General features: G+C 49.8%; 1 protein-coding gene across 4 annotated transcripts in view; it reads right to left on the bottom strand.

Moving 5' to 3' along the window:
• Nucleotides 1-22,459, bottom strand: part of PREX1 (phosphatidylinositol-3,4,5-trisphosphate dependent Rac exchange factor 1) — a 197,039-nt gene that overhangs the window by 74,641 nt on the left and 99,939 nt on the right. For all 4 annotated transcript variants that reach the window (XM_047770923.1, XM_047770921.1, XM_047770920.1 and 1 more), the window contains exon 5: nucleotides 18,779-18,880. In XM_047770923.1, the coding sequence (XP_047626879.1) occupies nucleotides 18,779-18,880 (102 nt within the window). The remainder of the gene's footprint in view (nucleotides 1-18,778; nucleotides 18,881-22,459) is intronic.

The raw sequence follows: 22,459 nt of genomic DNA, 5'->3' as shown, positions 1-22,459 counted from the left end.
GGGGCAGTGACAAATATTACAGAAACAAATCAGAATGAGGGGCTAAAGGGTCTTGAGAAAGGAGGTGTTCTTTCAGAGGAGGAGGCCAGGGAGGGCCCCTCGGAGGGGGTGCCATTGGAACAGGGATTCTGGATAAAGCTAGGAAGGAAGTCCTACAAGAATCTGGGCAAAGAGCACCCTGGTAGCGGGAACAGCAGATGCAAAAAGGGTCACGGCGGGAACACATGCGGTGCGTAAGGGAAACAACCAGGAGGCAGTGCGCCTGGAGGAGAGTAAATGAGAGAGGAGAAACAGCGAAACTGAGAGACAGACACACAAAGACATAGGAAGGCACAGAGCAAGAGGATGGCAGCTCTGAGAAGCAGCCACCGACACTGCCCCTCCCCAGCCCCCCAGTTTTCTCATCTGTAAAATGGGTGTATTAAAAAAAACCAAAACACCCTTGCCTTCCCGGGAACCTGGGAGGGAACCTGTAAAAAGGCTGCAGGGCCTTAACTCACACACCCCCCACCTTGCACCCCCCACCACGCATGCAGGCTGGACGTTCTAAAGGTCAGGCTGGCCTTAATCAAAGGGTTTCAGCCACGTAGTAAGTGTGATGAGAAAGGAACTGAGACAGCAGAGACCAGCTGGGCCTCAAGACATCACCGAAGATGTTCAGGCCGAGTCACTCAACCGAAAGGACAGCGCTGGTAGATATAAGGTTCTTGAATCCGCTGGCCCCGACGTGCCTGAAGGCTCCAGTATCTCTACATCTTTCTGGTCCCTCAAAAATCACAGACAGAACACTCCTGAGGGCTGCTTTCCACACGTGGCTTCCTGGGCTGGCTTCGCCCCTGGGGAGCTGGCTGACCTAGGTCCAGATGCCCTCCACGCCAAGCCTCGGGTTCACCATCCGCAAACCAGTGACAAGCAGGGTGGTGACGATGACCAGTCAACCAGTCAACGCCTCCCGCGTCTTTACTCTGTGCCTGTGACGTAGGTTCTGCTACGGTCCCATTTAACCGATGAGGCTGAGGCTCAGTGGGACAGCCCAAGGCCTCTAAGAAGGAAGAGGCGGCACGTGGATTTGAACCCCACCGCCTGGTTCTGCGTGTGGTCATGGTGAGGGCTAAGGCAAACACTGTGAAAGAGGACAGCCTCGCTCAGCCCCCGGCAAGGCCATGACCAGCCCTGCGGTGGTACCGTACCCGCGAGCAGGGCTGCGAGCAGCCAGCTGCCAGCCGGGGCACGGCTCTGAGCACGCCCCGAGGAGCACCTGCTCCCCCGCCAACCCATCTCCAGTCGCTTCGTTGCTGCCCTGCCTGACCAGAAACAGCGGCCTCTTTTCTGGAGAGCAGATCCTCATGGTCCCAAGGCCCGGCTGTTCTGTGACATCGGGACGCTGTGGGTTTGCTGAGCGCCCGCCACGGGCCCGGGGACAGGCCAGAGGGGAAGCAAGTTGGGGAGATGGAGCCCCCTCTCTGGGGATGACGGAGCTGGGAGCGCGGAGGGGGGCGCGGACGACAGCCCGTGTGGGGCAAATGCTCTGGGAAACCGGAGAAGGGGAAGGACAGCGCGGCCGGAAGGGCGTCAAGGAGGAAGCGAGTCGGAGGCAGGCGGGTCATTGGTTTTGTACGACGGACCTATTTTGTTCCTCACTCAAAAAATACTGACTGAGCAAGGGGTCTAGGCGGAGAGCACAGGGGTCTGGACAGAGAAGGCCCTCAGGAATCTCCCAGTCAAGAGGGGAAGAGTCCAGAGGCTGAGTATGACCACCAACGGGAACCTGAGAGCCAGGACGCAGCGAGTGTGGACGCTCTGTCCAGCTCACTCGAGCCTCACACCAGCCCAGCCCTGCGAGGGAGTTCTGGTGCTTATCCTCATTTGATACAGTGGAGAACTGAGGCACAGAGAGGTCAGGTCCTCAACCTGAGGTCACACAGCAGATTTGAGCCTGACCAGTCTGGCTCTGGGGTTAGTGCTCTGGACTTCTATACTATTTCCAAGCTTTCAGTAGTGAACTAGGAACACCTCCCTCTCAAGGGAATAGAATCGACATGATTGCTAAGTGCTAGGCAAGTGAAGGGACCCAGAGGGAGGGAGGAGCAGTGGTCTAAGAAAGTCTCTCTGAGATGGGCCTCCAGGTGGAGACCCGAATGAAGTGAGGGCCTGGGTCACACAAACATCTGTGGGAGCAGTACTCCAGACAAGAGAAGAGCACAAGCAAAGGTCCTGAGGCAGTGAGAAACAGCAAGGAGGCCAGAGAAGCTGTAGCAGAGTGAGCGAGACAGACAAGGAAAGGTGATGAGGTCGGAGACACACGCCAAAGCCAGATCACGTAGGGCCGGCGGGTCGGGTCGGGGGGTGTCTCTGGGTTTCCTCCCAAGAGCCTGGGAGAGGCAACAAGGACTTATGAGCTGAGGTCTGACGCCATCCAAATTATTTAACTTTTAAAGAATCTCTCCGAGTGGAAGATGTACATAAAGTGAACATAAAAGCAGGAAGACCACTGAGTGGCTACTGCAACAGTCCAGGCAAGAGATGCTCAAAGTTGGAATCAGGAAGCTCTGTGCCCTAGTCATTCATTCATTCACCCATCCATGTACCAGGCCCCATGCTGGGCCCTCTGTTGAGGACACAGATGACACAGACATGGCCTCCTGGAGGTGATGGCTTACTTGTAGGCATGTCCACAGATAAAAGCATAATAAAATGGAGTTTCTGCTGTGGCACAAGGGGATTGGCACATCTCTGCAGCACCAGGGCAGAGGTTTGATCCCAGGCCCGCACAGTGGGTTAAAGGATCCGGTGTTGCCCCAGCTGCAGCATACTGCAAACCGGATCTGACCCCTGGCCTGGGAACTCCATATGCTTCAGGGCAGCCAAAAAAGGAAAAAAAATATATATATAATAAAAGCCTGTAACGTATGATGTGGAATTCGGTTCAACACACCAAAGCACCCCCAACCCAGTGCTCCAAAACGAGTAGCTTTGAGCATCTGAATCTTTGTCAGGCTAGCCAAGGCCAAAGAGGGGAGTGCGGCCAGCCAGCTCCCTATTTCCTCCCAGTGAGCAGGGACAAAGGCTCAACCCCTCAATACACAGCCAACATCCCCTCCTAAAAGCAGGGGGTCGGAGGGCAGTCTGAGGACCAAGCCACCCCACCACCTGCCACAGTACATGAAGCTTTATGCTCTGTCATTTCCACGTGGTCCTCGCTTCTCTGGGGCCTCTGAGCTTCTCTCAGTCTAGATCGGCGCCCACGTCTCTGACCACTCCTCTAGCCTGTGTCCCTGGGGTCCTGCCTGCCCCCCCTTCCCCCCAAGTGTGACACCCTCACCTCTCTCATTCTTGAGACTAAAACTAATGGGCTAGCGTAACCTGGGAAGCACAGCCACCACATCCCAAACCCCTGGACGCTGGAATTTCAGTGATCCTCCTCTGATGGGTTCCCTGAGGGGCTGCCAACACCGCGCAGCTGGTAAAAGTGAGAAAAAGGTTATTTCCCTTTTCCATCTGGCTGTCCCCACCTCTCCTCCCACCCTAGGGCTTCTAGGCCTGGAGAATGGAAACTGAGCAGGACCTCCTGGCCAGGCCCCTGGCTGGACCAAAACTGCAGGGAAGGTATTGGCTTTGGTGTCTCGGTTCCCAAGGGAGTGCTAACTCCACTCTGCCCAGCCACAAACTCAGAGCCTGGGCCTGCCTCTGGGCCTTTGCACTTGCTGTGTGTGCTTTACTGGCACATGCTTTCTCCAGATTATCAGAGGTGGTACAGTATTAGCATAAGGTTAGGCATACAAGTCAATGGAAAAGAATCAAGAGTCCAGAAATAAACCCTGACATTTATGGCCGAGAAAGTTTTAACAAAGTGCTAAGACAATTACATGGGGAAAGAGCCATCTTTTCAACATGTGCTGCTGGGAAAACCGGGTATCCACAGGCAAAAGAATGAAGTTGGACCTCTTTCTCACACTGGACACAAAAATTAACTCAAAGTGGATCATGGGCCTAAATGTAAGAGCTGAAACTATAAAATTGTTAAAAGAAAACATGAGTAAATTTTTGTGACTTCGAGTTAGGCAAAGACTTCTTAGACACAATGTCAGATGTACAGGCAACTAAAAAAAATTCCATAAGCTGGACTTCAGCAAAATGAGAAACTTTGTCTTTCAAAGAACACTGTAAAGAAAGCAAAAAGAGAAGCCACAGAATGTGTAAATTATATATCTGACAAAGAATTTGTAGCCAGTATAAAGAATGCTTAGGGAGTTCCCATCGTGGCTCAGTAGTTAACGAATCTGACTAGGAACCATGAGGTTGTGGGTTCGATCCCTGGCCTCGATCAGTGCATTAAGGATCTGGCGTTGCCACGAGGTGTGGTGTAGGCCGCAGACACAGCTCAGACCTGACATTGCTGTGGCTCTGGCGTAGGCCGGCGGCTACAGCTCTGATTGGACCCCTAGTCTGGGAACCTCCATATGCCACGGGTGAGGCCCTGGAAAAGACAAAAAGACAAAAAAAGAATGCTTACAACTTAACAACAAAAAGACAAGTAACTCAATTAAAAAATAAGCAAAGGATGTGAACAGACATTTCTCCATAAAATTAACACAAATGGCCAATAGCACTTCCATATGCCACAGGTGCGGCAATAAAAAGAAAAAAAAAACAAACACACAAACAATAACAAATGTTGGTAAAGATGTGGAGAAACTAGAATCTCATACATTACATGTGGACATATAAAATGACGCAGCAGCTTTGGAAAACTTTAGCAGTTCCCAAATGAATCTGGATCAGGTCATATCTGAAACCATCTATCCACATACTTCACAGTGATGTGAGCCCTTTTTTTCTTTCTTTTTCTTTCTTTCTTTTCTTTTTTTTTTTTTTTTTTTGTTAAAGGCTGTTTGAGCTAGTTCTTCCATTCCTTGTATTTGAAAGAGTCCCTATTGAGTCACGATCTCAGAGAGACAGCAAGGACTTGGAATCTCAAAGAAGTGCCGGACAAGCATAAAATATGGGTATCTTCAAAGTAAGCAGGAGCTTGGGTTGCACTAACAAAAGCCTAACATACAAAAGGAGGGAGGTGAGAAGATCACATGGGCTCATTTTGGGGGGCTGTACCCACAGCATACGGAGGTTCCCAGGCTATGGATTGAATTGGAGCTGTAGCTGCTGGCCTACGCCACAGCCATAGCAACTCGGGATCCAAGCTGTGCAACCTACACCACTGCTCATGGCAACGCCAGATCCTTAACCCACTGAGCAAGGCCAGGAATCAAGCCTTCCTCTTCATGGATGCTAGTCAGATTCATTTCCGCTAAGTCACGATGGGAACTCCAAGGGATCACACTGTCTTAATAAGTTACAACAAGAGTCAGGTTCAAAAAAGATAGACTATGGGGTGGAAAGCCCTGGAATCCACATCCTATGTGGAATAGTGACATGAACTTAGCAGGCTTGGCCTAAAGAAGAGTTATTTCTAGAAGGAACCCAAAAGCTGGTTGTTAAGCATCTTGAGAGGACTGTACAACAAAGAAACCTGTTGGATCCGTAAAACCTCAGAGGGTCTAAGTGGACCAATGCAGGAGGCAACTGTTTGCTCAGGCTAATCCAATTTTACACCAGCTGCAGCTTTCTCACAAAGTGGGCCGCCATATAAGACAGTGAGTTCCCCATCATGAGAGGGATGAATGATGAATTCATGCCCACATTCTTTATCCAAATTCAAACAGCATATAGGAACATAAACCTGGAAAGTCCTGTGGTCTAGGGAGTGGGTTTTAGACACAATACAATAGAAAAGCCAAGGAGAGGAGACAGGATTAAGATTGCAGAATAGAAGGACAGGAGCTCAACTTCTCTCCTAAAAACAACAAAATTATAACCAAATGCTGAGCAACCTTCCACCAAATGGACTGGAAACTTTCAAAAAGATATCCTACTCCAGAAGACAAAGAGGAGGCCACATCAAGAGGAGGCCACATCAAGAGGTAGGAGGGGCAATTACACGATATAAGCAACCCCATACCTCCCCGGGTGGGAAGCCTCACAGACTGGAAAGTAACTGGTTCATGGAGACTCACCTACAGGAGTGAGAGTTCTGAGCCCCACGTCAAACCCCCATGCCTGGGGATCTGGCACTGGGAGAAAGGGCCCCTGGAGCATCTGGCATTGAAGGCCAGTGGGGCTTGTGCTCAGGAGCTCCACGGGACTGGGGGAAAGGAGACCCCATTCTTAAAAGGCGCACACAGACTTTCACACGCACTGGGTCCCAGGGCAAAGCAAAGTCTCCATAGGAATCTGGGTCAAACCTGACTGCAGTTCTTGCAGGACCTCCTGGGAAAACAGGGGTGAATGCTGCTTGTTGTGGGGGAAGGGCATTGGGTAGCGAAGCTCTTGGGAATATTCAGCAGCGGGAATATTCAGCAGCGTGCCTTTCTCTGGAGGTGCCCATTTTGGGAAAATGAGAAGCTGCAGGCCAAACAACAACCATGTGGGATCACAGCCCTGCCCATCAGTAAACAGGCTGCCTAAAGACCCCCTAGGCACACAGCCGCCTTTATTCTCACCCAGAGACAAACCCCCACCCACCAGAGGGATAGGAATCAGCTCCACCTACCAGTGGGCAGGCATCAGTCCCTCCCATCAGGAAGCCTACAGCAAGCCCCCCTACCAACTTCAGTCACAAGGGAGGCAGACACCAGAAGTAAGAGAGGCTACAACTCTATTATCTGAAAAAAGGTCACCACACCAAAAACCTATAAAAATGAAAAGACAGAGAACTAGAACTCAGATGAGGGAGAAAGGAAAAACCCCAGAAAATCAGCTAAGTGATCAGGATATTCTCAGCCTCCAGGAAAAAGACTTTAGATTGTTGATGCTGAAGATGATGCAAGACATTGGAAATAAACTGGAGGCAAAGATGGATAATTTACAGGAAACACTGAGCAAAGAGATGCAAGATATAAAACTTAAACAAGAAGAGATGCAAAATACAATAACTGAAATAAAAAATTCATTAGAAGCAGCCAACAGCAGAATACAGGAGGCAGAAGAACAAATAAGTGAGGTGGGGGACCAATTAGTGGTAATCAAGGATGCGGAACAGAAAAGAGAAGAAAGATTGAAAACAAATGAAGAGAGTCTCAGAGAACTCTGGGACAATGTTAAATGCACCAACATACGTATTATAGGGGTTCCAGAAGGCGAAGAGAGAGAGAAAGGGACAGAAAAATTACTGGAAGAGATAATAGCCAAAAACTTCCCTAACATGGGAAAGGAACCACTCACTCAAATCCAAGAAGCACAACGAGAACCATATAAAATAAACCCAAGAGGAGGAATACACTAAGACACATATTAATCAAACTTAATTAAAATTAAGACAGAGAAAATGTTGAAAGCAGCTTAGGGAAAAGAAACAAATGACCTACAAGGGAACCCTGATAAGGTTATCGGCAGATTTTTTAGCAGAAACTCTGCAGGCCAGAAGGGAGTGGCATGATATACTTAACGTGATGAAAGGAAGAAACCTCCAACCAAGATTACTTTACCCAACAAGGCTCTCATTCAGATTTGAAGAAGAGGAGGTCCCGTCATGGCACAGAGGAAATGAACCCAACTAGGAACCACGAGGTTGCGGGTTCAATCCCTGGCCTTGCTCAGTGGGTTAAGGATCTGGTGTTGCTGTGAGCTGTGGTGTAGGTCACAGACACGGCTCGGATCCCATGTTGCCGTGGCTCTGGCATAGGCCGGCAGCTACAGCTCTGATTGGACCCCAGCCTGGGAACCTCCATGTGCCGTGGGTATGGCCCTAAAAAGACAAAAACGATGAATGTAAAACTTTCCGTATTCAGTAAGGACACAGTATTTTTCATCATCATCACCATTTCCACACTAATATTAGCTCTTACATTGATTACTGTTTCTATGTAATAACAATAATAACAGTCAAGGTTGTAGACACGATAGTAATCATATAACAGCTGGCATTTGAGTACTTAGTACACTTACCAAATGTGCCAGGCATTGTCTTTTTTTTTTTTTCAGGGCTGCGCTCGAGACATATGGAGGTTTCCAGGCTGGGGGTCGAATCGGAGCTGCAGCTGCTGGCCTACACCACAGCCACAGCAATGAGGGATCCGAGCCATGTCTGCAACCTACACCACAGCTCATGGCAACGCTGGATCCTTAACCCACCGAGTGAGGCCAGGGATCCAACCCAAGTTCTCACGGGTACTAGTTGGGTTCGTTACCGCTGAGCCACACTAGGAATTCCTACCAGATACTGTTCTAAACTTAAATTTATTAAGTTGTTTCATCCTCAAATCATTCCAATGAGGTAGGTACCATTTTCATCTTCATTCTACAGGTGAAGGGACTGAGGCACAGAAAGGCAAGGCCTGCAGCCCAAGGTCACAGAGCCAGAAACCAGGACCTGGTGGACGCCTGACCAGAGCTATAGGCCCCTCCAGAAATAGTACCAGTAGGGGATGAACGGCCCCCAAAGTAGGCTCTTAGAACAAACACAAAACGTCTGAGCAGGGGCAGGCCCTGGGGATTCCTTAGAAAAACTGAGGCAGAGAAGCGGGGTACACCCTGCGAATCAGCAGCAGAAGGCCCCCCCGAGCCAGACCAGGTGACCTTTCCCCAACATCCGCCTCGTGGGCCCGTGTGGTTTCACAAGCCAGGCTGAGGTGAGGACTTCCCAGAAGAGAGGACGTCAGAGCTTCCGCGAGGTGCCCCATCACCACACTTCCCTCCTGGCACGTTTACCAAACAGTGTCCGCGGGTGCCCATTCAGGGTGCAGGGCCTCACACTCCAGGCCAAACCGGGCATCAAGGAAACGTGGCTGCAGCCAGCTCCCCCTTTCCTGCTCAGCCTTCAGAAAAGGACCAAGAGAAGAACACCAGGCCCAGAGGCAGAGGAGGAGAGGGGTGAGGAGAAGAGAGGAGGAGACGGGGCCCCTGTTCTCCCCTAGCCTCTGGCCAGTCACAGTCCCTAGCCGCGCCAGGCCAGCTCCCTGGGTGTATTTGCAAGCCTTCCATCTCCCAGCCGCAGCTACCAGCTCAAGGGCAGCCCAGGTCTCCCAGTAACTGCTCCCAGTGAGATGGTCTGGAAAGACACGCTTTCTTTTCCCTCGGTGGCCGTGCTGGTCAGACGCAGGCCTGAGGCTGCTGGAGGCCCATCCTGCCCGTGAGAAGGGAGCCCCCAGGAACAAAGCCAACACAGAGGAGAAGAGAGCTGCGAGACAGAAGAGCCCTATTCTCCATGGCATCATTTTTGCTCCTGGATGCAGCCAGAAGACAGATCCATAACAGTGTGCAAACACAGCTGGACAGGTCCCGGGAAGAAGTGACAATACCCATTACTCGCTGTGACCTGGGGTGGACGAAGGCTCAAAAGGATACATGGGGGTTGGACAGGCATGCTGTCCTCTCTACAAAGAGAAAAAAAGGCAGCCTTGAAGATAGAAGTGTCACTGGGGGGAGGAGGCTCGAGCAAAAGGAACACAGCCACCTTCTGTAGACACCTCAGCCAGCTTCAGGGTCCTGCACCCAACTGTGGCTCTGTCTGTCCCCAGACCTCCACCCACGGCAGCACCATCGGAGCTTAGGAAGCCAAGCTCTGACCTCTTTATCAAGACTTTCCCGTATTTCAGTTCTGAGTCCCCTCACGCCCTATCTGGGGTGATGGCAGGATGGAAATTAAAGGCGCTGACAAGACCAACCACCACGCGAAAGAAAAAGAAAACAAGAAATGAAAAACATCTGGTGGCCAGCAAACACATGAAAAAATGCTCAACATCGCTGATTATAAGAGAAATGCAAATCAAAACTACCATGAGATACCACCTCACACCAGTCAGAATGGCCATCATTAATAAATCCACAAATAACAAGTGCTGGAGGTGCTGTGGAGAAAAGGGAACCCTCCTGCACTGTTGGTGGGAATGTAAACTGGTACAGCCACTATGGAGAACAGTTTGCAGATACCTTAGAAATCTATACATAGAACTTCCATATGACCCCACAATTCCCTCTTGGGCATCTATCCAGACAAAACTCTACTTAAAAGAGACACATGCACCCGCATGTTCATTGCAGCACTATTCACAATAGCCAGGACATGGAAACAACCTACATGTCCATCGACAGATGATTGGATTCGGAAGATGTGGTATATATACACAATGGCATACTACTCAGCCATAAAAAAGAATGACATAATGCCATTTGCAGCAACATGGATGGAGCTAGAGAATCTCATACTGAGTGAAATGAGCAAGAAAGACAAAGACAAATACCATATGATATCACTTATAACTGGAATCTAATATCCAGCACAAATGAACATCTCCTCAGAAAAGAAAATCATGGACTTGGAGAAAAGACTTGTGTCGGCCTGCTGGGAGGGGGAGAGAGTGGGAGGGATCGGGAGTTTGGGCTTATCAGACACAACTTAGAATAGATTTACAAGGAGATCCTGCTGAATAGCATTGAGAACTTTGTCTAGATACTCATGTTGCAACAGAACAAAGGGTGGGGAAAAAAATGTAATTGTAATGTATACATGTAAGGATAACTTGATCCCCTTGCTGTACAGTGGAAAAATTAAAAAAAAAAAAATCTGGACATTCAAGAAAACCCAGAACTGAAAAGCTGTCCAGCATAGTAAAGAAAATCTCCATGCATGCCAACTACATGAAATGTATTTCATGCCAGTTCTGATTTTAACAATTCTAGCCCCTGTTGCATGTTTGAAAACTGCAGCCCCCTTGGGTTAATGAGTTAATGGGGGAAGGAAATAATGCATGGGTCTTAAAAACTCCTTCCTTCCACTTGGAGAGGTAGAAGGGGACAGTAGGATGAGGGCTCAGGTCTGGGTGTTCATGTTTTGGCTTTGACAAGGACATGCTATGTGACCTTGGGCAAGTCACCTCCCCATCCGGAACCTCAGTCTCCTGGCTGCACAATGCAAGGACTGGACCGGAGCCCGGTCACAATCTGGGCCCTTGCAGGCCAAATGCTACTGCCAGGCTTTCTCAGCCAAAGCAGAAGTTCTGGCCACTCTGGGTCTGCATCTTCACCAGACAACAACAGTTCACCTCTCAGATGGGACATGTGCTCTGCCGTCTGCCACAGTCCCCACCCCACCCCACCCCACTGGGTTGCATTCAACCTACTCACTCACTTCTTTCACCTGCCCTGAAGGTCCCCATGTTTGAGACCCTGGATTGGTTGCCACTGACCTTCAGTGGCGGGGATCCAACGTTCAGAGACTCTACACCCAACTTACAAAGGGGGTCCTAGCACAGCTCGCTGCAAAAGTCTACGTCCTGCACTCCCAATCCCAGGTTCTACAGAGGAAAGGGTAAAAGAGAGGTAACAAGCTGTGGTAGTTTCAAATTTCAACCTAGCAGAAGGAGAAGAAGAAATAAAGAAAACAGGAGTAACTAAACAAACAAAAAACTGACATGATCCAAAATAAAGCAAGAAAGGAGGAAAAGGTAGCAATAAAAAAGAGGACAGATAAAAAATTTTTGATAAAGATGGTAAGAACAAGTTCAAATATCAATAAGCAATAAATATAAGTGGACTAACCTCTCCTGTTCAAAAATAGAGACTGACAGGACAGATTTTATTTTTTTTATTTTTTTTTTTTTTGTCTGTCTTTTTTTGTTGTTGTTGTTGTTGCTATTTCTTGGACCGCTCCTGCGGCATATGGAGGTTCCCAGGCTAGGGGTCCAATCTGAGCTGTAGCCACCGGCCTACGCCAGAGCCACAGCAACGCAGGATCTGAGCCGCGTCTGCAACCTACACCACAGCTCACCGCAACGCCGGATCCTTAACCCACTGAGCAAGGGCAGGGACCGAACCCGCAACCTCATGGTTCCTAGTCGGATTCGTTAACCACTGCTCCACGACGGGAACTCCCAGGACAGATTTTAAATTTAACTTTATACTGTTTACCAAAGAAGTACCTAAAATCTAAGGGTACAGGACGACTGCTAGTTCAAGGATAAAAAAGATATATCTTGAAAATACTAAACAAAAGAAACCTATGGTCGTTTTATTAATACTTCACAAAGTAGACATTGAAACAATGAAAATACTGACTGCGCACTTATAAGCACTTTATGGCTATTACTTCATTCAATCTCCACAAGAACCCATGACTAAGGCACTATTTGACAGACGAGCAAAATGAGGCACAGAGAATTTGCCACTTCCTCAAAGAGGTAATACTAGTATGAAAAGGAACTGGGATATCAATAAAAATTAAAACCATTATATTATTAGAGTAGCTAACATTTACCAAGCATGTCTAGCTACCTAGTAACATGCAAAATGCTCTCCTGGGTTTTCTTGGGCACTGACTGTCTCATCTAATCTTTGCAGCCAGCCTGGAAGTCTACTCCAATGCCTATTTTACAGACGGGGTAATGGGGGCACAGAGAGGTTCAGCAACTTGTCCTCAGTCACACAGCTAAGAAGAGTTGGAGCTGGTTTTCCAAACTCGGACCCTTAACCACCTTCTGCCATGGCAGAAGGCAGGCGGGATTCCCGAGAAGAGTGACCTGGGAGGGCCCCTTAGAAGATGAGGAATCTGCGCTTGGCTGTAAAAGGGAGAGTTGAGAGGAGGTCCTCCACCCGGAGGGAGTCAAGCATCCCAAGACTACTGCAGCTCACCACACAGGAAAGAGCCTAAACTGGGGCTGGTACAGCCGGAAGCGCTGAAGCATCTGCGGGCAAGGTGTCAGTGCTCAGCCCAAGAGGCAAGATGCAGGCTGGGCACTGTGGCTGGGAGAAGACGAAAGCTGGGACAAAAGGGGCCACAGCAAAGAGACCTGTGACTTCCTGCGCCTTCTCACCAAGACGGTGACAATGCCAGATCCCCAGCAGATAAGGAACTCACTGCATAACAGCGGAGTCAGAGAATATGACCCACGGTGGCCAGAAGGAAGAGAAAGAACTCTGGCAAATCAATACAAAAGACCTCCGTCCAACAGAAAACGGCACGAGGTGAAGAGGCAATGTTCATGAAATGCCGCCACCTCCACCACCACTGCCCTGGCCCAGCCACCTCCTGCCTCGACCACTTGAGTCAACACCTCCCTGGCCCCCTCCACCCCCACCTCCACCCTCATCCCCTCCTGGTCCAGTTCCCCACAGACAGCCTGAGGGATCCTGCAAGAACTAGGTCGGAGCCTCTTCCTCCTCTGCTGCCTCAGGGCCTTTGCACTGGCTCTTCTCTCTGTCTGGAAGACTCTTCCCCCAGCTACTTGTAAGGCCCCCTTCCTCACCTCCTTGAGGTCTTTGCACAAATGTCCCTTTCTCTATCCATCACTCCTGGACCTTACTAACCCTTCTAGCCTGATAAATATTTTTTTCCATAGCAGCCATGCCATCTGACTAAGCATACACATCTCCTGTTCATTCATCTGCGTTCACCTCCCCTCCTCCCATCCCACCAAGTACAATGTCAGAACATGGAGGAAGGGGTTTGGGCAGTTTTTGTTCACTTTGTATCTCCAGCACCTAGTATAACGTCTCACACATAATAGTCGCTCCATAAATAGTTGGTGAATGAATGAACAGCTCCCCAAACCCTAGACACTGCAGCACCAACTGTCGTCCCCACGGAGGTCATCAGGAAGACAGAAAGGAAGGACTCGGCTAAGAAAGTTCTACTCTCATGGCGTGATTCACCGTGTTTTGATGTTGCCCTCTCCCCTCCCCCACCACCCCGCCCAGGTCAAGTTTTCTCCTGTGTCACCCGAGATCCTCTGGAGAGCCGTGAGTGGTCCCCACACATACAGCTGTGAGTGGTCCCACATTCTGGAAATACACCTGTCCCCAGTCATCCCTCTGTACCAAGAACTGATGCTGACACCTCTTTAGTGATGGACCAGGGTCCGTCCCACAGAACTGCACTCCTGATGGCCAAGGAGACAGAATTAACAACCAAATGATAAGGTCCTCACGCTGTGTGTGGGTGACAGCTGCACGAGACACAGGAGACTTTGCCAGGCCCCAAGGCTACCCCCTGAGCAGGCGTCCTGCAAAAGCACCCCTGACACAAGCCCGCAGCAGCTGTCTCAGAAGATGGCTCCCAGAATGTGCCCTGTAGGGGCCCAGAATGTCTGATCAGGCCATTTACAGAGATGAGGACGAGGGGGTAGGTGGAGGGGAGACGGGTCTAAGAGGAAGGGAGAGCCAAGCACTTGCTTCTGTACATGGCAGACAGGAGACAACTGTGAGACATGCAGGGGGAAAAGCCAAGTGGGCAGGGGGCCGAGTCTAGAGTTGAGGTGAGACGTCCAGGCTGGAAGTCACCAGAGAGAGACGGGGTCTAAAGCCATAGGAATGTCCACAGAGAAGCTTCTGAGTGGCTGTTCATAGCAGCACAAGTCATAACCGCCAGAAAGTGGAAGTAACCCAAGGGCCCATCCACTGAAGAATGGATAAAGAAAACGTGCTAACCCCGCGCAATGGAATATTAATTACTCAGCCACGAAAATGAATGAAGTGGTGATGTATCCTACAACGGGGATGAACCCTGAAAGCACTCCGCTAAGTGAAAGAAGCCAGACACAAAAAGCTATATTTTATGTGATTTCACCTAGAACTGTCCAGAGTCAGCAAGTTCACAGAGACGGAAAGTAGCTGAGTACTTGCCGGGGTGGGGAGGGAAAAGGGAAGTGACTGCTCGTGGATCCAGAGTTTCTTTGGGGGATGAGAATGTTCTAAAATTATTGTGGTGATGGTTGCACAACTTTTAAATATACTTAAAAAAAAAAAATGCCAGAGAGTGGATGAGGCCATTGCAGGTGCAAGTCTATACAGGAAAAAGGCCCATGGACTGAGGCCTGGGGCCCACCTACACCTGGAGGTCTAGAAGGTGAGGAACCTGCAAAGGAGACCGAGAAGAAGGGTCAGAGAGGCGGGAGACTAAGGGAAAAGGGGACTGGAGTGGCAGCTGCCACCTTCACACAGATGTGCCCCCTGGGTTTGGCCCCACCAGCCTCAACCCTCTTCTGTTATGTACCAGGCCCTTGTGGGTCCAGCCTGAGACCGGAAGCTCTGTGTGCCAGTGAGATCCGCTCATCCCCAGGCAACAACTGATAGGGTCAGTGACAGTGGGTCTCCCCTCGGGCACCTGCCATGTGAGCCCTGGGGGCATCACCCCAAATCTGAATCACTTTCTTGGAAACGTTGACGGAAAACTCAACAGAGCCTGAAAATGCCAACTGTCTATCCCGGGCCTGGGCTGAAGGCTGAAATAGAATGTTCTGGCTATTCTTAGGCCACGTTCAAGTTGAGCTTCTGGGGCTGTTCCCAAAGAGGCTTTCATTCTCGCCTCTTTCCCCCTTCCCACGCAGGCTCCTCGACCCCGTTCGCCTACTCGATTCCAAGTTCATCTGAAACAAGGGGGCTCAGAAGGCCTCGGGGACATCTGCAAGGGCCTCAGAACGGGAGGGAGCGGAGGCAGGACAGAGGGATGGGGCTCAGCTGCCCCAACCTCAGGGGATCATCTTTTGAGAACCATTGGAAAACGTGACAGAAGCGGAACTCAGGAGGGGCAGGAAGAGTTCCCCTCCATCCCAGCTGTTTTCTGATGCAAACGTTCCAGCTGTAGGTGCCAAAGGCCAGGACACTCTGAGCAATTCTGCTGGACGGGGAGCATGGCATGTCCCCACAGGAATCTCAAGCCCTGCTGGCAGGTCCCCCAGAGCTCCCTGAGCTCCGGATAAACACAGCTGGAGTCCGAGGAAATGGGCCCTGTAAACAGCCCTTTGGTCTGGAGGGAAACCCACAGCCGTGTTTCCTCACTGTTTCCGGTGGGCAGTTACTCCTCTACCAGCTGCCAGCTGGTCCTTTCCTTCTCTCTACTCTCCTGGGAATCCAGAGTCCAGGAATCCCATGGGACCAGACTGCAGCCCCTGGGGCTGAGCAGGCCTCAGAAGTACCTGGACCTCACATCGAGAGCTCAGAGCCTAGCAGGACACACAGGGGTCCGACCCCACCGGTTGTTCAAATACGTTACAGAAAATGCCATTCCAAGTGGCCACTCCTGGGATCCCAGACCTTCCCAAGATCCAAACCAAAGCGTTAAAGCCAAGGGAACCTTGGCTAGGTTCTGGGGCTGTAGCTTGCAGTTCTCCTAATGGGTCAGATATTCACGGCTTTGAACCCCAGGAGAGAAGGTGCAGACCAGCCACGGAGCCACAACACACAAGGCCCCCCACCTTCCCAGGGCCCCAGCTGGAGAACTGAGGAGGGCGCATCCCCAACACCCAAGCACTTCGGCAACTTAATTCTCCAAGTGCTTCTCAACATGCAGTGCAGCTGGGGGCAGAGCTCTAGAATCAGACTAACCAGATTCAATCATGGTTCCTCCTGCTTACCTAATGTGTGGCCTTAAACAGGCCACTTCCTTTCTCTGTGCCTCTTATCTCTAAAAGTGGGTCGATCACAGTGCCTACCTCATCAGGTTGCTCTAAGAATTAAGTAAATAAATGTTTAATCATCAATCCTATCAGTACTATTCATATAGACACTGTATTACAGATGAGCAACTGAGGCACGAGGAAGTGACTTTCCCAAGGTCACACAGCCAGTAAATGACAGAGCTAGAATTCAACCCAGACAGCCTGTGACTGCAAAGCCTGGCTCTAATCCAGGGGTCAGCAAATTTTTTTCTGTAAAGGGCCAGGCTGTAAATATGTTAAGCTTCACTAGCCACATCCGGCCTCTGTCACATATTCTTCTTTGTTTGTTTTGGGGGCTTTTTTTAACAATCCTTTTAAAAAATGTAAACACCATTCGTAGCTATTTTACAAAAATAGCCCATGGGCTGGATCTGGCTCACAGGCCACAGTTTTGCCAACCTCTGCCCTAAACCATGACAGAATACTACCTCTTTAATGCCAGCAACCAATTCAAGTTTGAAGAACACACCAAACGAAGCAAATAAAGCACCTCTGCAGGTCCTCTGCAGTCTACGGGTTACCAATTTACAAGTTCCACCTGAAGCTGTGGCACCAAGGTGAAGGGCTGAGCCACGTACGGCATTTCTGACACCTGTTTGGGGATCAAAGCAGCTGCAAGAACAATTGTAGATGGTTCTTGCAGATCCCTGGGAGGGATAAACAAGCAGCAGGTCGGAGGAGGCACAGGGAGACTGGGGTCCCACCACCCATGGCTACACACGCTAAAGGTCTGTGTTCATAGGCAGAGCTGATGGCATCCAAAAGGGAATGATTCAACTCACAGGCTTGCAGAAAGGCAAGTTCAAAAACCCCCTAGTATTTTTCTCCTCCTCTCTCCCTTTCAGCTCATGGAGCAGTGATGCACGTGGCCCCACTGAGCAGGTATGAGAATGAGGCACCATCAGCCAAATTAATCTACCAGCAGGGACCCCAGGGAATAGCTGTCAGATGCAAGGACTTCAGGATGGAGCCAGAGTGGCCTCAGGACCACAGCCACCATCTCCAAGGGCTGAAAACCCTGGGCTGAAAGCAGTGGATGGCAGCAGAGCCAACCCCAAGTTGGGGATCTGCCCAGAAGCTGACTCTGAAGCTGAGAATCAAGATTTAGGGCCCCAGGCAAGCAGCACATCTTCCTTTGGGCTGTCTGACCAAGACTAAGTCAAAGGGGGCTGGGCGGGAAAGAGGACAACAGCTACATGGATGGCTCTGCTTTGTCCACCCAGCATCTGCTCCCTTACCCCTCTTCCACACACAACCCAAATTCTGGTGAGGTGGGTACCTCTTTCTCCATCACTGGACTTTTGCCCTAGGGAACCCCATGATTGGTTAGAGGTTGGATCACATGACACAAGTCTGTGCCAATCAGAGCTCCCTTGCTCAGGGTAATTGGTTCGGGGGTGGAGCACCTGACTGCAGTCTCAGCCAATCAGAACACAACACTGCCCTAGTCACTGGCCCTGGAGCAACTCAGCCAATCAGAGCACAACAGTACCCAGCTCATAGCAATTGGATCAAGGGTTGAGCCCAAGCCCAAGCATATGGGAGGAGGATAAATAGCCCAAGCAAAGGCTTCTTATAATTGATTCAAGTTAAAAAGCACATGACTCAGGCCCAAACCATTCCTGATATCACATTCTTCTAGCAACAGATGGCCAAAGCCTGGTGACCCTCACTCAGGACTTTTGTCAGAACTACTGGAAGAGAGGCTCACTCTTTCCCCACTGTCCTCTTGTTGGGTTTTGTTGTTGTTGTTGTTGTTGTTGTTTTGAGTTTTGTTTCTGTTTTGTTTTGGGGTTTTTTGGGTGGTATTTATTTATTTATTTATTTATTCGTCTTTTTAAGGCCATACCCACAGCATATGGAAGTTCTCAGGCTAGGGGTCAAATTGGAACTCTAGCTGCCAGTCTACACCATAGCTCACGGCAACACTGGATCCTTAGCCCACTGAGCAAGGCCAGGGATCAAACCTGCATCCTCATAGATACTAGTCGGGTTTGTTACCAGTGAGGCACGATGGGAACTCCTTTCCCCACTGTCTTTGAACTTGAGAGGGTACAAGGCCACAGTAACTACTAGCCATCTGCTACTATGCTGAAAGCAAAGCTGAATGGTGGGCAGCAGAATCGAACAAGAGAAAAAGAGGCAGAGTCCTTGTTTGGAGGCAGCCCAGCCCAAAGCCAATGCTATCTCTAGTTCTCAGCTCCCTGAACTAACAAGTTTCATTTTTTAAGCCAGGCAAAGCTGGGCTTTCCGTCACTTCAAAATCAGGGAAAGGAACAGGGGGAACATCTCACCTTGAGGAGGAGGGGGTACTTGCAGATCCTCTGAATGGGAGACAACAGGTAGCCCTCCAGAGGGATGTCCGTGGTCTTCCGGCCGCCCAGGAGCATGCAGCTCTGCAAAGGGACAGGAGACCTTCGTTAAAACTCACCAAGGACGGCAAAGGAATTTGTCAACTCTCAAACAATCTGGGGAAACACTCTCAAAATGCAGCTACAGACAATCACTCTGGAAAAACCACCACCTAAAAGAGATACAAATGTGTGTATTCTACAACCCAGCACAAAGTCTAGATCAGAGGTTGGCAAATTATGGCCCACGGGCCAAATTCTCCTACTTCCTATTTTGGTAATTAAATTTGTATTGGAACACAGTCATACTGATTAGTTTACATATTGTCTATAGCTGCATCCAAGCTCTATCAGCAGAGCGAAGCAGTTGTAACAGAGACCTACAATCGCAAAACCTAAAATATTTACTCTCTGGCCTTTGATAGAAAAGTCTGCCAACTCTCAGTCTACAGAAACCCACACATGCATGCCAGGCTACAGGAACATGGACACTCAACCCTGCCCTTGTTTGGAACAGCAAAAAATGGAACACCACCTAAGTATCCATCAATTGGAGAATGAAAAATACGTTTGCAGCAGATTTACACAATGGTACACTACACAGTAGTGAAAATGGGAAAACTAAAGCTATGGATAGCAACACGGATCAAAGACATGCTCTTAATTGAAAAAAAAAAAGAAAACGAAAGGGGAGTTCCTATCGTGGCTCAGCGGTTAGTGAACCCGACTAGCATTTGTGAGGACACGGGTTCGATCCCCAGCCTCGCTCAGTGGGTTGAGGATCCATCATTGCCATGAGCTGTGGTGTAGATCACAGACGAGGCTCGTGTCCCAAGTTGCTGTGGCTCTGGCGTAGGCTGGCGGCTACAGCTCCAATTGGATCCCTAGCCTGGGAACCTCCATATGCTGCTGGTGTGGCCCTAAAAGCCAAAAAGACCAAAAAAAAAAAAAAAGATGGGTATAATATGAACCCTTTTATGTAAAGCTTTTAAAGACACACAAACAAAACTAGGCATTGTCTATGGAGAGCCTTTGGGTAGTAAAACAGAAAATCACGTATGGGAAAGGAATGTACCAAATTACACGGCTATGGTCTCCCACCATGCCCTTCACTGGGTCCCTAAAGCTCACTATGTGCCCAGTGTATGTATGAATGAATGAATGAACAAATGAATGAACAAACTGCCAGCACATCCAGCAATGATGGGGTCTCAGCCTTCCTCCTCAACACCGTAACAGCAAACTGGAAATGGAAGAGGACTCTTGGGGAAAGGGATTCTCACCTTATCATTCATTCTTTCAGTCATGCATTCATCCTACAAATATACACTATGTGCTTACTATGTGCTGGGCACAGTTCCAAGCGCTGGGGAACTGCCCAACAAAGCAGACAAATTCCCTGCTTATAGTCAAGGCAAAACAAGACCACAGAGCGCTTACCATATGCTTATGACCATGCCTAAGACACTATGCCTCATGCTTCACCTAACCTTGCAGCCCTAAATAAGCAAGATCCCTATTCTGGATGGGCAAACTGGCCCTCAGAGCCAGAAGCACTAGCCCAAGTCTCAGAGCTATGTCTCCTGGCTCTCAGGGACTGAGTCCGTGAAGCCAAGTCCCAGGGACCCCGGGTCCCTGCTCTGGCAGGAGCTGCATGGCTCCCAGCTCCACGTCTACCCCTGGCACAGATGGGGGATTGGGGCTGCAGCAGCTGGGAGATGCCAGGCCCCACACTGTTCACACTCAGGCCTTTGTCTTCGGAGCCTGCGCTCCCCACAAGCTGCCCTGGTGATGTCAGCTCCGGGCAGAGAGAGGGGAGCCCAGGAGTGGGGAGTGCTTTCCAGATGCCCCCAGGGCTTGGCGGGAGAAAGGCCTGTCTCTGTCCAGGTCCAAGAAATTTTCACAGGACTGTCACAGCCACCAACTCCACTTCACCCCCCAAAAAAGAGCAGGTATACACAAAGCTATCCGTTATTCTAAGACAATTACACTCCAGGCACTCTGGGAAAAACTTTTAAGGATCCTCTCTTGAAATCATCCTAATTCACAGAACTGGTTCAGGGGACACGTCATCCTCAGCATCTTCCCAGCCTCCGGATGGCAGCCATGCCCACGTGGTCCGAGGTCCTCCCTTCCATCCTGGCTCACGCCCCCGCCGACCTCATCAGACTCGCAACGCAGAAACGCTCAGCTGTACATCTCCAGCCCGGCCCCTCCTTTTCCTAAATCCCAGACTCATATCCCTGATTCTAGGTCCAAGTCCCCACCTGGGTATCTAACAAGCCTCTTGAACCTCACACATCCAAAAGGGAATTTTTTTCTTTACCTCTCATAGTTGCTCCTATCCCGGCCTTCGCCATTTCAGGAAACCATACCTTCATGCTCTCAGCTGTTTGGGCCTCAAACGCCGGAGTCATCTTTGATGCTTCTCGTTCATTCATTAAGACCCCAAAGTCAACCACACGGCAAATCGTGTCAGAGGGACAATCAAACTCTACGCGATTCCAGCCACCTCTCAAACCACTGCCCCCTCCCCCACCCCGTCCTCATGACCATCATCTCCCACCTGGACCATTGCAACAGCCCCGGCGTGGGGTGAAGAGCGTCCCCCACAGGCCATGCCCACCTGGAATCTCAGAATGCCACCTTAATGTGGAAACAGGGTCTTTGCAGACATAACTAAATTAAGATGAGGTCAACCTGGATGAGTGTGCCCTAAACAGCTGGCTCTGTGTCCGCCTAAGAAGAGGACAGGACACAGAGAGGCAGCTGTGTGAAGGGGAGGTGGAGACTGGAGAACTCTCTTGAAATCATCCTAATTCACAGAACTGATGCCACAAGGCAAGAGAAAACCTGAGAAAATAAAAGAAAACCAAAGTGGGAGGCGCAAAGGCAAGCTCCTTCCCCGGAGCCTGCAGCGGGAGCAGAACCCTGCCAGCACCTTGATTTCAGACTTCAGCCTCAGAACTGTGAGAGAATACATTTTGTTTGAAGCCACCCAGTTTGTAGCCATTGTCACAGCTGCCACCAGAAACTCACACAAGCCCCCGCCCTGGTCCCCTTGCTTCTACCCTCTAGCAGCCAAGGGGAGTCTTTGAAGATGCAAATTAGTTCACGTCATTCCTCTGCCCAAACCACCCCAGGGTTTGCCAGCCCACTCAGACTAAAACTGAATATTCTATTGAAAGGACTGCCACATGCTCCAACCTGGACGACTTTCACAGACATCATGTGGAGCAAAGGAAGGCAGACACCCAAAGCCTCCTGTGTGATTCTACTGGTGAAACATTCTAGAACAGGCAACACTCACCTTTAGTGGGAGAAGGCAGCATAGGGGTTAGCTCTGGCTGCCAAGGGCATGATGGGGAAAGGACACAAAGGAACCTTCTGGAGTGACAGAAGTGTTCTAAGTCCCGATCTCGGGGGTGGTCCCATTCACACATGTGTGACTATTCGTCACGCTGTGAGTACATTCACTGCAAGTATGCCACAGTGCCATAAGCAAGCTTTCTAGAAACCTCAGATTCTTTCCATTGTCTAATTGCACCTTCCCTATCTGGCCTCTTTCAGTCTTCCTTTTTTTTGGGGGGGGGAATTTTTAAAAAATAAAATAAAAAGTATAGT

Source organism: Phacochoerus africanus, chromosome 3 (genome assembly GCF_016906955.1).
Source record: "Phacochoerus africanus isolate WHEZ1 chromosome 3, ROS_Pafr_v1, whole genome shotgun sequence".
Classification (NCBI taxonomy): domain Eukaryota; kingdom Metazoa; phylum Chordata; class Mammalia; order Artiodactyla; family Suidae; genus Phacochoerus; species Phacochoerus africanus.
The sequence above is the reverse complement of the archived record's forward strand: the minus strand, read 5'-3'. Positions and strand labels throughout refer to the sequence as shown.